At 53.4% G+C, this 12,754-nt stretch overlaps 1 protein-coding gene across 4 annotated transcripts; it reads left to right on the top strand.

Moving 5' to 3' along the window:
• The first annotated feature begins 1,487 nt into the window (after window positions 1-1,487).
• On the top strand, window positions 1,488-12,339 carry SNX24 (sorting nexin 24). Of its 4 annotated transcripts, none has more exons than XM_061576268.1 (7): window positions 1,488-1,680; window positions 3,925-4,008; window positions 4,424-4,528; window positions 4,712-4,806; window positions 6,180-6,212; window positions 7,108-7,169; window positions 8,485-12,339. In XM_061576268.1, exons 1-7 carry the CDS (start codon window positions 1,594-1,596, stop codon window positions 8,553-8,555), a joined length of 537 nt encoding a protein of 178 aa, XP_061432252.1. In that variant the 5' UTR covers window positions 1,488-1,593; the 3' UTR covers window positions 8,556-12,339. The 4 variants fall into 4 exon arrangements, with proteins under 4 accessions (XP_061432252.1, XP_061432248.1, XP_061432249.1 ...); XM_061576266.1 differs by having other exon boundaries at window positions 1,494-1,680; window positions 7,105-7,169; XM_061576264.1 differs by lacking the exon at window positions 4,712-4,806 and having other exon boundaries at window positions 7,105-7,169.
• Window positions 12,340-12,754: the final 415 nt, after the last annotated feature.

Consider the following 12,754-nt stretch of genomic DNA (forward strand, 5'->3'; position numbering starts at 1 on the left):
TGACACCCACACGCTGTGACACAGACACACACACTGTATATGTGACACACACACGGTACTGTGTGACACACACACACACTGTGACACACACTGTGTGACACACACACACTGTGACACACACACAGTGTGTATGTGACACACACACTGTGTGACACACACACACACTGTGACACACACACAGTGTGTATGTGACACACACACTGTGTGACACACACACGGCACTGTGTGTGTGTGACACACTCGGCACTGTGACACCCACACACTGTGACACACATACACACTGTGACACACACACAGCGTGTGTCACACACACACACTGTGACACACACTGTGTGACACACACACACTGTGACACACACACAGTGTGTATGTGACACACACACTGTGTGACACACACACACGGCACTGTGTGTGTGTGACACACTCGGCACTGACACCCACACACTGTGACACACATACACACTGTGTGACACACACACAGCGTGTGTCACACACACACACTGTGACACACACTGTGTGACACACACACACCGTGACACACACACAGTGTGTATGTGACACATACACTGTGTGACACACACACACGGCACTGTGTGTGTGTGACACACTCGGCACTGACACCCACACACTGTGACACACACACTGTGTGACACACACACAGCGTGTGTCACACACACACACTGTGACACACACTGTGTGACACACACACACCGTGACACACACACAGTGTGTATGTGACACACACACTGTGTGACACACACACACGGCACTGTGTGTGTGTGACACACTCGGCACTGACACCCACACACTGTGACACACACACTGTGTGACACACACACAGCGTGTGTCACACACACACACTGTGACACACACTGTGTGACACACACACACCGTGACACACACACAGTGTGTATGTGACACACACACTGTGTGACACACACACACGGCACTGTGTGTGTGTGACACACTCGGCACTGACACCCACACACTGTGACACACATACACACTGTGTGACACATACACACTCTGTGTGACACACATACACACTGTGTGACACACACACACGGCACTGTGTGTGTGTGACACACTCGGCACTGACACCCACACACTGTGACACACACACACAGCGTGTGACACACACACACACTGTGTGACACACACACACACTGTGTGACACACATACACACTGTGTGACACACACACACACACTGTGTGACACACACACACTGTGTGACACACATACACACTGTGTGACACACACACACACACTGTGTGACACACATACACACTGTGTGACACACATACACACTGTGTGACACACACACACACACTGTGTGACACACACACACTGTGTGACACACACACTGTGTGACACACATACACACTGTGTGACACACATACACACTGTGTGACACACACACACACACTGTGTGACACACACACACACACTGTGTGACACACACACACACGCCACTGCGTCCCTTCGTTGCCCCCCCTCGTGTTTCGTCACGCCGCGGTCACGTGACCGGCACGCCCCCCGCGGGGGTCACGTGACGCTGCCGCGCCGGGAGGAAGCGGGCAGCAGCTACAGGAATGGAGGCGCTCGTTCGCGTCACCTCCTTCAGGCAGGAGGGCGCGGACGCGGAGAGGGCAGCCTCCTCGTCGTCGTCCCCCTACACGGTGAGGCGAGCAGCAGCAGCAGCGGCTGGAGGAGGAGGAGGGAAGAGAGAGCGGAGAGACGGAGGCCTTAGAGGAGCAGGCCTCACCCGCCCGCCCGCCCCGCACAGGCCCAGGGCTCGGGGAGGGAGGTCCCCTGGGGTTTCACGCATGGCGCAATGTGTGATCACGCCGGGGGTGCGGTCAGGTTGTGGTGGTGTGTTCAAGTCGTGGTGTGGTCAGGTCATGGTGTGGTCACGTGGTGGTGTGTTCAGGTCATGGTGTGTTCAGGTCATGGTGTGTTCAGGTCATGGTGTGTTCAGGTCATGGTGTGTTCAGGTCATGGTGTGGTCACGTGGTGTGTTCAGGTCTTGGTGTGTTCAGGTGGTGGAGTCGTCACGTGGTGTGTTCAGGTGGTGGTGTTTGTTCAGGTCGTGGTGTGTTCAGGTGGTGGTGTGGTCACGTGGTGGGGTGTTCAGGTCGTGGTGTGGTCACGTGGTGGTGTGTTCAGGTCGTGGTGTGGTCACGTGGTGGTGTGTTCAGGTCGTGGTGTGGTCACGTGGTGGGGTGTTCAGGTAGTGGTGCGGTCACGTGGTGGGGTGTTCAGGTAGTGATGCGGTCACGTGGTGGTGGTCTGTTCAGGTGGTGGTGTGTTCACGTGGTGTGTTCAGGTGGTGGTGTGTTCACGTGGTGGTGTTGTCACGTGATGGTGTGTTCAGGTGGTGGTGTGGTCACGTGGTGGTGTGTTCAGGTAGTGGGGTGGTCACGTGGTGGGGTGTTCAGGTGGTGGTTTTTTCAGGTCGTGGTGTGGAGAAGGTCGGGACGTGGTGTCTGGTCAAAACGTGGTGTGTGTGGTCGAGGCGTGGTGTAGTCGGGTTGTAGTGTGGACAAGTTGCCATGGTCGGGATATGGTGTCGTCGGGATGTGGTGTAGTCTGGTTGTAGTGTGGTCGGAACGTGGGGTGCTCAGGTTGTGATGTGGTCAGGTTGTTGTGGTTGGAGGATACGTGGTGTGATTGCGCTTGCTGTGGTCACATTGTGGTGTGATTGCGTTTGGGGTGGTCACATTGTGGTGTGATTGCGTTTGGGGTGGTCACATTGTGTGTGTGATTGCGCTTGCTGTGGTCACATTGTGGTGTGATTGCGCTTACTTTGGTCAAATAGTTTTTTGGTCGGGGCGTGGTGTGGCAGATTTATGGTGTGGACAGATTGTGGGGTGTTTGAAAAAGCTTGGGTGTGGTCAGATTTGTGTGATGATGGTGGGGATGTGGCCCGGTATTGAGCGATATTCCTTGCACGTCTGACATGTCAACTATCTTTTAATTTTTTTTAGCAGGTAAGCCCATTGAGCTATATACTGTCGAACTTTCAGAGCCGACCTGGCCACAAATGATGGCGCGATGAAGTGGTTTATCAGATGGAAATGTATAGCAGCCAAATACACTAAAGACGCGTGTTTATAAATGTGGAGGGACAGACTGGAGTAATTTGGAGATAACACCACGTGACCTCAGGGAACACATGCAAACTCCAAATATACAGGCGTCGGGGTTGGGATCGAACCCACGACCTCAAACCCACGACCTCGAGGTAGTTAACATCTCTCCACTGCGGTGCCCCTTGGATGCCTTCAGAATCAACGTACGCTAATAGTATTTGGCTGCTGTAAGTTTCCACATGATAAGCCACTTTGTTGAGCTATCATTTGTGGCCAGGTCGCTTCTGAAATGAGCTATCTGTACGTTATAGCTCAGCCTTACCTGGTAAAATAAAAATAGTTCAAATAGTTTTGTCCGGGCACTGGTTCTGAGATCCACAAATGTGTTGCAGTTTCATGAAATTTCCTCGACTGTATAAAACATTACAGTTCCTGTTCATGTCGGTATATACTGTAATTCAATAAGGACTGTCAGTTTAACTACAAAACGGACCTCTGTTATGCTGTGCAAATAGTGCATCGACGCTAATTGGTCATCCAATAATCGGTGACAAGTTGTGTCTCACAGCCGGACTGGGTGAACGAAGAGGCTCTTGCTCCGGTGATATTTAAATCACGTACACGTAATTCTTTGCTGGGCTGACACTGCCAAACTGACTACATGTGTGAGTTAGCATGCGGTGTTGGGTGGCCGACCAGGGATCGAACCCCGGACCTCAGACGTGTGCCGGTTTCTGACTCACGACGGGGTTACTCCAACGTGATTCGTGACTCGCTGCCCGCTCCGAGCCTGGATGGGCCCGTCGCTGACGGCGCGCGCGCGCTTCGCAGGTCTTCAAGGTGGAGGTGACCATGAACGGCAGGAAGCACTTTCTGGAGAAGCGCTACAGCGAGTTCCACGCACTGCACAAGCAGGCAAGGCTCCCTCCTCCTCGCTGTGAGAACCGCCACGCTCTCTCCAGCCTCCACACGGGGACCCCCGCGTTTGCGCAACTGAGATACATTCACTCCGAGACACTCGCCCGTCGTCCCCCAGTAGTGAGCGCCACGGCTCGACGGACGCATAACTAGTGTGGAGCCGATCTACGGTCTGGGTTTCCATTGTACGAGTAACGCACATGCAGGCACACAAATGTGATCCCGGTTTTTGGGACTCCTGAACTCAACTGGGTACAGGCTGTGAGCACGTGTGCCATGGCTGAACCTGCTGTTGTAGAGTTTTCTCCGCAGATTGCATCCAGCTAAGGCTGGTGGGGGCGTCTCGAGGAACATGTGACCCCAACAAGTTCTTCCTGTGCTTCCCCACCCCCCCCCCGCCTTTTTCCGTCAGCTCAAGAAAGTAATTAAAACCCCTGAGTTCCCACCGAAGCACGTGAGGAATTGGGTTCCTAAAGTCTTGGAGCAGAGGCGGCAAGGGCTGGAGTATTACCTGCAGGTAGGCAGCGACGGCACGGGCTGCACAGTGTGGTGCGTGCCCGCCACACGCACCCCCGCCCGCCGCATGCACATCCGCCCACCTGTCCACCCGCTCACCTGCCTGCCGGCCCACTCGCCAGTCCACCCCACTCACCGAGGGCGTGTGCGCCCTTTTAACACGATTGCCGGTTTTTCCTCCAAGGGAATCCTGTACGAGAACGAAGAGCTGCCCAAGGTCTTACTGGAGTTTCTCAGCATCCGGCACCTGCCCTCGATTCATAAGGCCGATAGCTACGAGTATGTTCAGAGCGCTGCGCACACGCCCACAGATGCACCGCAGCCAGTGGCATTGTCACGATATTTTCAGCTCAGGGTGTGTGGCAATCGGTCAGGTGGGGCCCCCAATATTTGATTTTGTCTCTTCGCACAGTCGCACCTCGGCTATATATTGTGGCTCCTCTTGCCAAATCACATAATTACATGCTTTTTAGTTTTTTACACTGTTGTTGAAAATATATCTCCATGTTTTTTTTGGGTTAGATCGCGTGAATATAAATTTGTCGTTAAACCCGTCACCACCCGACACAGCCAATTAGTGATGTTTGTCACGTAAACAAAACGTGCCAATTCGTTACTAGCTCAGTACCCCGGTGTGTTGGAGAGTAAACCCACAACATTTACAATTCGAGTACAACGTTTTGGCAGTAATTACAACCAGCATCGTCAAGCGACAGCCAAAGTTGTGGAGAAAGCCTCCTCCTGTTTCGGTCTTAAATCCTCTTGTTTCATTCTTAAAAGGTGGTGGCGGGTTTAACGACACGTTTTTATTTACGCGATTTAACCCAAAACAATATCTTGTGGATAATATTAGTCGTGAAAGTCTACGTGTTAAAATATCTCACGCTGGTTGTCAAGGGGGCCCCAGATCATAGCTTTGGCCACCAGGGGGGGCGCCAAGGTATCCCCTGCCTGCCCCACTCTCGCTACGCGACTGACCCGAGCCCAGACTCCTGTATGTGCGATTCCAATTGAGTGATTTTCAGGTCATTTTCGCAGGATTGGGGATGTTTTGGCCACTATACCACTTACAGTGTGTCATTAGAGGTCGCAAACGGGTTTTGATTCCTTACCCGTACCCATACCCGGCTGCACCAGGGTCGCAAACAGGTACCCGTACCCTACCCGATACCCGGCTACCCGTACCCGGCCGGGTATCGGGTAGGGTACGTGTATCGGGTACCCGATTGCGACCTCTGCAGTGTGTGTGTCTGGTTTTAACCCCTTTCGGAGGAAACAGGAAAACCCAGAGGAATCCCATGCAGAACAGGGGCAGAACATGCAAATGCCCACACACAAAGGGTGGCCAAATTGGGAATCGAACCCAGGCTCCTTCTTGCTGTGAGGCGCGAGTGTCGCCTCTGTGCTGCCGCCCTTCTGCCCGTTTTCCCATTCCCACCCTGTTCTGCTTACTGGAACGAATGGAGCAGTCTACACCAAAAGTTGAACACCACCCATTGTCTGCCTTAGAAAGATAGCTACAAAAAATTTTTTGTCTTAGATAACAAAAAAAACAGCCATGTTCTCTCCACTGCTACATAAAGGCCTCCCTATGTTTGTCTACATCGGTGCCAATAAGCGGTGAGTTTGACGGAGTTTTTTTTTCTTTTCAGCTCCTTGGACGATCTCGATTCAGAAGAGCCGAGGTGAGACCGGAGTGTTAATAGCGATAATTCCAAACGGGTTACGGAGTGATCCCACTTAGCGAGGCATTGCTGCGTGACAATTGCCACGGTAGATCGTCGGCAAGTGGCAGTGGGCATTAAGACCCACTCGGTGTCGCCCTTCACTTATAGCCGAGCGGCAGGATTGGCGGCAGTGATGACACTGATCTCGCGCGCTTTTCTGCGTCTTTGGCGTTTGTGTGTTTTCCTCCCGGGTTTTCTGGTTTCCTCTGAAAGCTAAAAATAAAATCACAAACTGCAACTGGTATTGGCCAAACATCCCCAATGCTGAACACTTACTTGAAAGTTAATCAATTGTGATCGCACATGGCAGCAGCGTCGCTTCGCTCCTGTTAAAAACGTGGCAGGACCCTCTCTGAAAAGGAGTCTTGAGACTCAATGAGGCTTTTCTGGGTAAACAAGAGTAAATAAAACAATAAAACGGGTGACTGGCCGAAGGCACAGAAGTGGGCGGCGCAACTATTGATCATTTCCCCCGTCGGTGCAGAGGGTTTGTCCACACCTTAAGAATCAAATTTGCAAATCACATTTGCAAAATGTGGCTGTATCCAGCACTAAAGCATTGGTTACCCCAGCTTGTAATGTACTACTGGGACGGAATGCTTGCAATGTTCTTCTGCTAAAGACTCAATGCGTGAAAATCTCCCGGTCGAAAACCTACCCATCTGGCACCCAATGAGCGCGGCTTAGAGATGCTTGCGTTGTGGCCGCATGCCGTGCGAAGTGGAGGCCCACAGGCCGACGAGGGTTTCCCCACTTGTGCCTTACGCCGCCGCGACGTAGCGCGGTGCGACGCGTGAAGCTGGGTCGCGGTGACGACGCGGTTGCCTGCCGTGGCCGTGTTCCCCCACAGCAGGCTCTGCCACCAGCCGGTGCTGGCCTACTCCCGGGATCCGTACGTGCTGCCGGCCATGTCGGGTGAGCACCTCACTCGCCCTGACCCGCACTCCTCACCTCCTGCTCCTAACCTCCCGCTCCTCACCAAACGCGCCACACCCGACACTCCTCACCACCCACTCCACACCCAACGCGCCACACTCGGCGCTTCTCACCCGACACCCGACACGCCACACGCACCTCACCACCCACTTGTCACCCTCGCACTCCTCACCTCCCGCTCCTAACCTCCCGCTCCTCACCAAACGCGCCACACCCGACACTCCTCATCACCCACTCCACACCCAACGCGCCACAATCGACGCTTCTCACCCGACACCCGACACGCCACACGCACCTCACCTCCCACTCGTCACCCTCCCACTCATCACCTCCTGCTCCTCACCTCCCGCTCCTCAAACGCGCCACACCCGACACTCCTCACCACCCACTCCACACCCAACGTGCCACACTTGGCGCTTCTCACCCGACACACGACATGCCACACGCACCTCACCACCCACTCGTCACCCTCCCACTCTTCACCTCCCACCCACCATTACGCGGTCCTCCATGTTGCACGGCCCCCTCCAGAGGCGCTCCACGGCCCGCGTCTCTCCGCAGTGACACGCGTTGGTGTCCTCCGAGTAGCCCTGCTGCTGCTCTATTTAAGACCAGGAGCCAGAGCAGAGCCTCACCATTCTGGCGAATTGCCCGATGATGCTGGATGCAATTACCAGCGAAACGTCGTACTCAGAAAAATAAAATAAAATTGTAAATGTTGTGGTTTCACGCTTCAACACACCGGTGGGCTAAAGCAGTGAACTATTTGTATTTGTCAACGTGACACTTTTTTGCTGATTGGCCGTGTCGGGTGGTGGAGGGTTACGACACATTTATAAATAACGCGATCTAAACCCAAAAACGTTGATTATGAATAGCCCTGCATGTTGACCTTTCGCCTGCCTGCTCCAGTTCGGAGGCAGTTTCAATGTATCCACGACCCGTTCTCTGCGCCGGTGGCGAGGTTCTTCTCCGCGACATCGATGGGCGTTTGTGACCCCCCTTGGTTATTGCGGCGAGCAGTGTCCGCCACTTTTCTGCTCGTGTAGTGCTGTCGGTGATTTTAAGCAGCTCCGTTGCAGCCAGGAAGCTTTTCCGTGTATTCGGGTGGCGATACGCCGTGATCGTATCTCTGTGACCGCTTGCCGTATCTGCACGGCGTGACCGCTCTCCAAGACCAGTCGCCTTGACCGTTCGCCTTGACCACTCGCCGTTCACCGCCTGCTGTTGGCCACCTGCCGTCAAATCTGCTCACTGTTGACAGCACCAATGGTGATGCCTTTTCCCACCACAGAGGGCCTCCCCAACATCGTGGTGGACGGTGTTCTGCAGGGCCTGTCCCTGCCGCCCATACAGCAGAGGTGATGGTGACCCCGCGACCCAGCTTCTCATCAGCAAGCGCCTCTTGCCTCTCAATCCGACACTGGAGCGCTTGCGTGTCTGCACCGTCACTCACTCGCCACTCCCTCTGGGCAAGTGAGCGAGCGCGTGCATTGACCCTGTGATCTGCATCACGTAATGTTTGTAACGGCAGCTATAGTACGGGCGGGGTGGGGTTGTTTGTTTTTATTTCAACCTTGTATCCACATACGGCATATCATTTACACAGCATTAATATATTACGGAATAGACGTGTGTACCGTAGATTTTTAAAAAGAACAATTGAAAGTTAAACATATTATGAGACCTTGTTGATAGTCTTACTTGAAGCATTTAATGGAGATTAAAGCGAGCTTTGAAATCATAAGTACATAGCAAGTGCTGCATGAAGGACACTTTAAAAGTAAACTTGGCATTAACATACAGTTATAGTAATCATCGTAATGCGTGTGTGCTGTTGCATAGGTGTGACAATCACAGGGATGGCTGCGCTGCTTGGCTTAGGATTACAGTAAGTCCTCGTTTAACACGTTAGATGCAGTTCTGAAAACTGCCGCGATAAGCGGAATACGCGTGAAGATAATTTTTTTCATCATAAATAAAGTAGTAACAATAAAGTTTGGCGAGATATACGATGTACTACGGACGCCCGGTGAGATGGCGGCACAAATAGCTTGAGGGCTGTGCGCCGCCGCGTTACTGTATCGTTCCGCTTAGTGTATTCCTCCGCTCAGCCGCGCAGCTCAAGAAAGTAGTTCATCGTTGAGCGTGTTACAAAACAAATACGTTCCTTCGGAGTGGGCAGATAGGAACTTGGTTGGACAGCGCATTCGTGCGATCCGTGTCACGCGGCGCGTCACGTGGTGCGGAGCCCGCCCGAAGCGCTCTATGAAATACAAAACGGTGGGCGTGGCTATGCACGACAGACAGACAAATAATCCCTGGTGGGCATTGTGGAACTGTTGTTCCTACCTGTAAAAAGGCATTGCCTAATGAAAGGAGCTGCGTTGTAGCGAAAAAGCAGTGTGCGCGCAAACGTTAAGCGAGGGCTTGGCGTACGTTCCTGTCCCCTATCCAAACGTAAACCCATCAAAACGACACGGCGAAGCAGACGAATCGGTGCTGGAGTCGTGTTTCCGGCGCTGCGTTTGCGGCAGATGGAAAAAATTCGTCGGTGGGAACACACAGAGAGACCAATTCCAGTTTTGTGGCAGTATTTTCTGCATGGCTGTGGCCTTCTGATGATTGATAGTCGTAGTGAAATCTGCACTCTCTTGCCACGGAGGAGGACATAGAGGGATTGTACTGCGCTGATGATCACTAATGTCGGGCGAAACCCAGTACGCGATAGGTCGTGTTGTATTTACCACCATGACATTTTAACAAGGCCGCACATTCTGGTGGCTGAGAACCCAACAAAAGGCTGCTAGGCAGCCTGATCCTCGTCAAGGGACATAAACAATCACGCAAACTACGGTCATCCTCGCAGTAGCGGTTTTTCGCAAACCATGGAACAAAGATGGTCACTGCATCGCGCGCTTTCAGATGCGCTTCTGTGGCCATTCGGAACGCTCTTCCGATATGAGGAAGACACTGGAGATATGCACTTTTAAAATCTCGTTAAAAACTAATTTCTTTAGAACTGATTTTTACGTTCAGTTTGCTGCCCTTCCCCCGCACCTCGGATTTGCACGGTTGGCTACGTACGGTGCGAAAGATGTTAAACATACATACGTATATGCACGCATACATACTCGCACCGGGCTGGCAAAGTGCACTGCGTTGTTGGTTTGCCCACAGCAGAGGTCGCAAACCGGTTTTGATTCCTTACCCGTACCCGGCCACACCAGGGTCGCAAACGGGTACCCGTACCCAGCCGTACCCGTACCCTACGGGTATCGGGAACCTGATTGCGACCTCTGGGATGAAGCCATGTTGCAGGCGCGGGTGGGTTGATTCTAGGAACTTGAATTGTGAGAAGAGACAAGACGTTGGGAAATGAGTGACAAACAGTTACTCACCAGTGACTCACGGTCTACCCGTACCCGGCCGCACCAGGGTCGCAAACGGGTACCCGTACCCAGCCGGGTGCCCGTACCCAGCCGGGTACGGGTAGCCGGGTATCGGGTAGGGTACGGGTATCGGGTACCCGGTTGCGACCTCTGGCCCACAGCGAGTGACGGGGGTGCCAATGGTGCTGTAGCGGCGCGGAGTTGGACGTGACATCCCCTCTGCCGCCTGCAGTTTTGTCCAAAAACGACGTGTCGTCTGCGACGGCTCCGAAAAAGTTAAACTGTTACCTGCATGCTTTATTGATGTTTATACTTTATTAACAATGTACATTTATGTCAACTCGAGGGCTCCTCTTGTTTTTCAAAACGACCCATCGAGCTGTTTTTGGTGTCGACTGTTGGTGATGCTTACTACTGACTTTGCTGCTGACTGTGCTTGGAACAGTGTGCCAGTGAGTGAGGCAATGGTCACTTACCCAAGTGGAGCACACGCGCCAACGCGTTTCAACTCGCCACGTCTCGCAGGATTTCGCCGGGCTACAGAGTGAACATTGAATTTACTCGATAGGTCAACACTACGGGCCGAGATTTGCACCTTAATGGGACAAGGATCACTGTGGCCTGGCTAGGGTGCCGTGTTGGGACAGGTGGAAGGTGGTGGTGTGCGTTGTAGGGAAGCAGCTGGAAGGCTGCGGAAGGATTCGGGTGTCGATTGCTGTCCGACACGGGCTCGGGGAGACTTCTCATCGTCGCCCGCAAGCTCGCTGCTGTTAACACTACCGCATGTTTGTGAACGTGAGAGACTGCTGCCCTTGACACCGTTTGGAAGCGAGCAATATTGCTTGTGCTGTCATACGCAGAGCTAAACGAGGGTCGGTGTCTTCATGGACACTCGGCGGTTCCAAATGAGGTCAACGGCGTCTAACTAAATTTTCCCACTGCGAATGAAAATCTAAATTACGTTCACGGAAGCTGGGCCATGCATTGGCCCGGGATAAATCAAACTAAACTAGAAGAATTACAGCTGACACTAACGTCGCGAAGTATGCTCCCTCCTCCTCCCTCCTCCTCCCTCCCTCCTCCTCCCTCCCCCCTCCCCCCTCCTCCTTACCCCCTCTTCCTCCCTCCCCCCTCCTCCCTCCGCCCCCTCCTCCCCCCTCCTCCCTCCCCCTCCTCCTTACCCCCTCCTCCCTCCCCCTCTTCCTCCCCCCTCCTCCTCCCTCCCCTCCTTACCCCCTCTTCCTCCCCCCTCCTCCCTCCTTACCCCTCTTCCTCCCTCCCCCCTCCTCCTCCCTCCCCTCCTCCTTACCCTCTCTCCCTCCCCCCTCCTCCTCCTCCCCCCTCCTCTCTCCCCCCTCCTCCCTCCCTCCTGCCCCCTCCTCCCTTCCATTGCGTGCCGATTGGCCCATTGTGCAGCTGAGAATACCAATGGGACAGCATTGGCCCGAAAGGGTCCTGTTGTTGGTCAAGTTGTTCACCTTTTAATTTCAGAAAATACAATTTTAACTTTGCGTTGTATTGAACGCCTTTATAGGAATATCGATGTAATGACACATTGTAGGATAGACGTGATTGTCTTGTTTTCTGCCCGTTCATACACGATGCGTATTATTTGATGCAACATACTATGCCCTCGAGTCACAGAGCACTGTTAAAAAGAGTCCTCGGAACTCACTGAATATATTATTTAAAACGAAAACGTCACGTGTCATAACACGCCTTCGTGTAAATGCAATAAAAGCAAAATGCTGTTATGACATTAAGAGTGTGCGCGTTCCTCCTCAACGCAGTCCGGTGTGCGCGTGTGGTCCGTTCAACCCACGACTCGTCAGTTGCTGCAGTTGCTGCTGCTGCAGTTGCTGCTGCTGCAGTTGCTGCTGCTGCAGTTGCTGCTGCTGCAGTTGCTGCTGCTGCAGTTGCTGCTGCTGCAGTTGCTGCTGCTGCAGTTGCTGCTGCTGCAGTTGCTGCTGCTGCAGTTGCTGCTGCTGCTGCAGTTGCTGCTGCTGCTGCTGCAGTTGCTGCTGCTGCAGTTGCTGCTGCTGCAGTGCTGCTGCTGCAGTTGCTGCTGCTGCAGTTGCTGCTGCTGCTGCAGTTGCTGCTGCTGCAGTTGCTGCTGCTGCAGTTGCTGCTGCTGCAGTTGCTGCTGCTGCAGTTGCTGCTGCTGCAGTTGCT

This window comes from Lethenteron reissneri, chromosome 60 (assembly GCF_015708825.2).
Source record: "Lethenteron reissneri isolate LAM-NWPU_2019-01 chromosome 60, ASM1570882v1, whole genome shotgun sequence".
NCBI lineage: Eukaryota > Metazoa > Chordata > Hyperoartia > Petromyzontiformes > Petromyzontidae > Lethenteron > Lethenteron reissneri.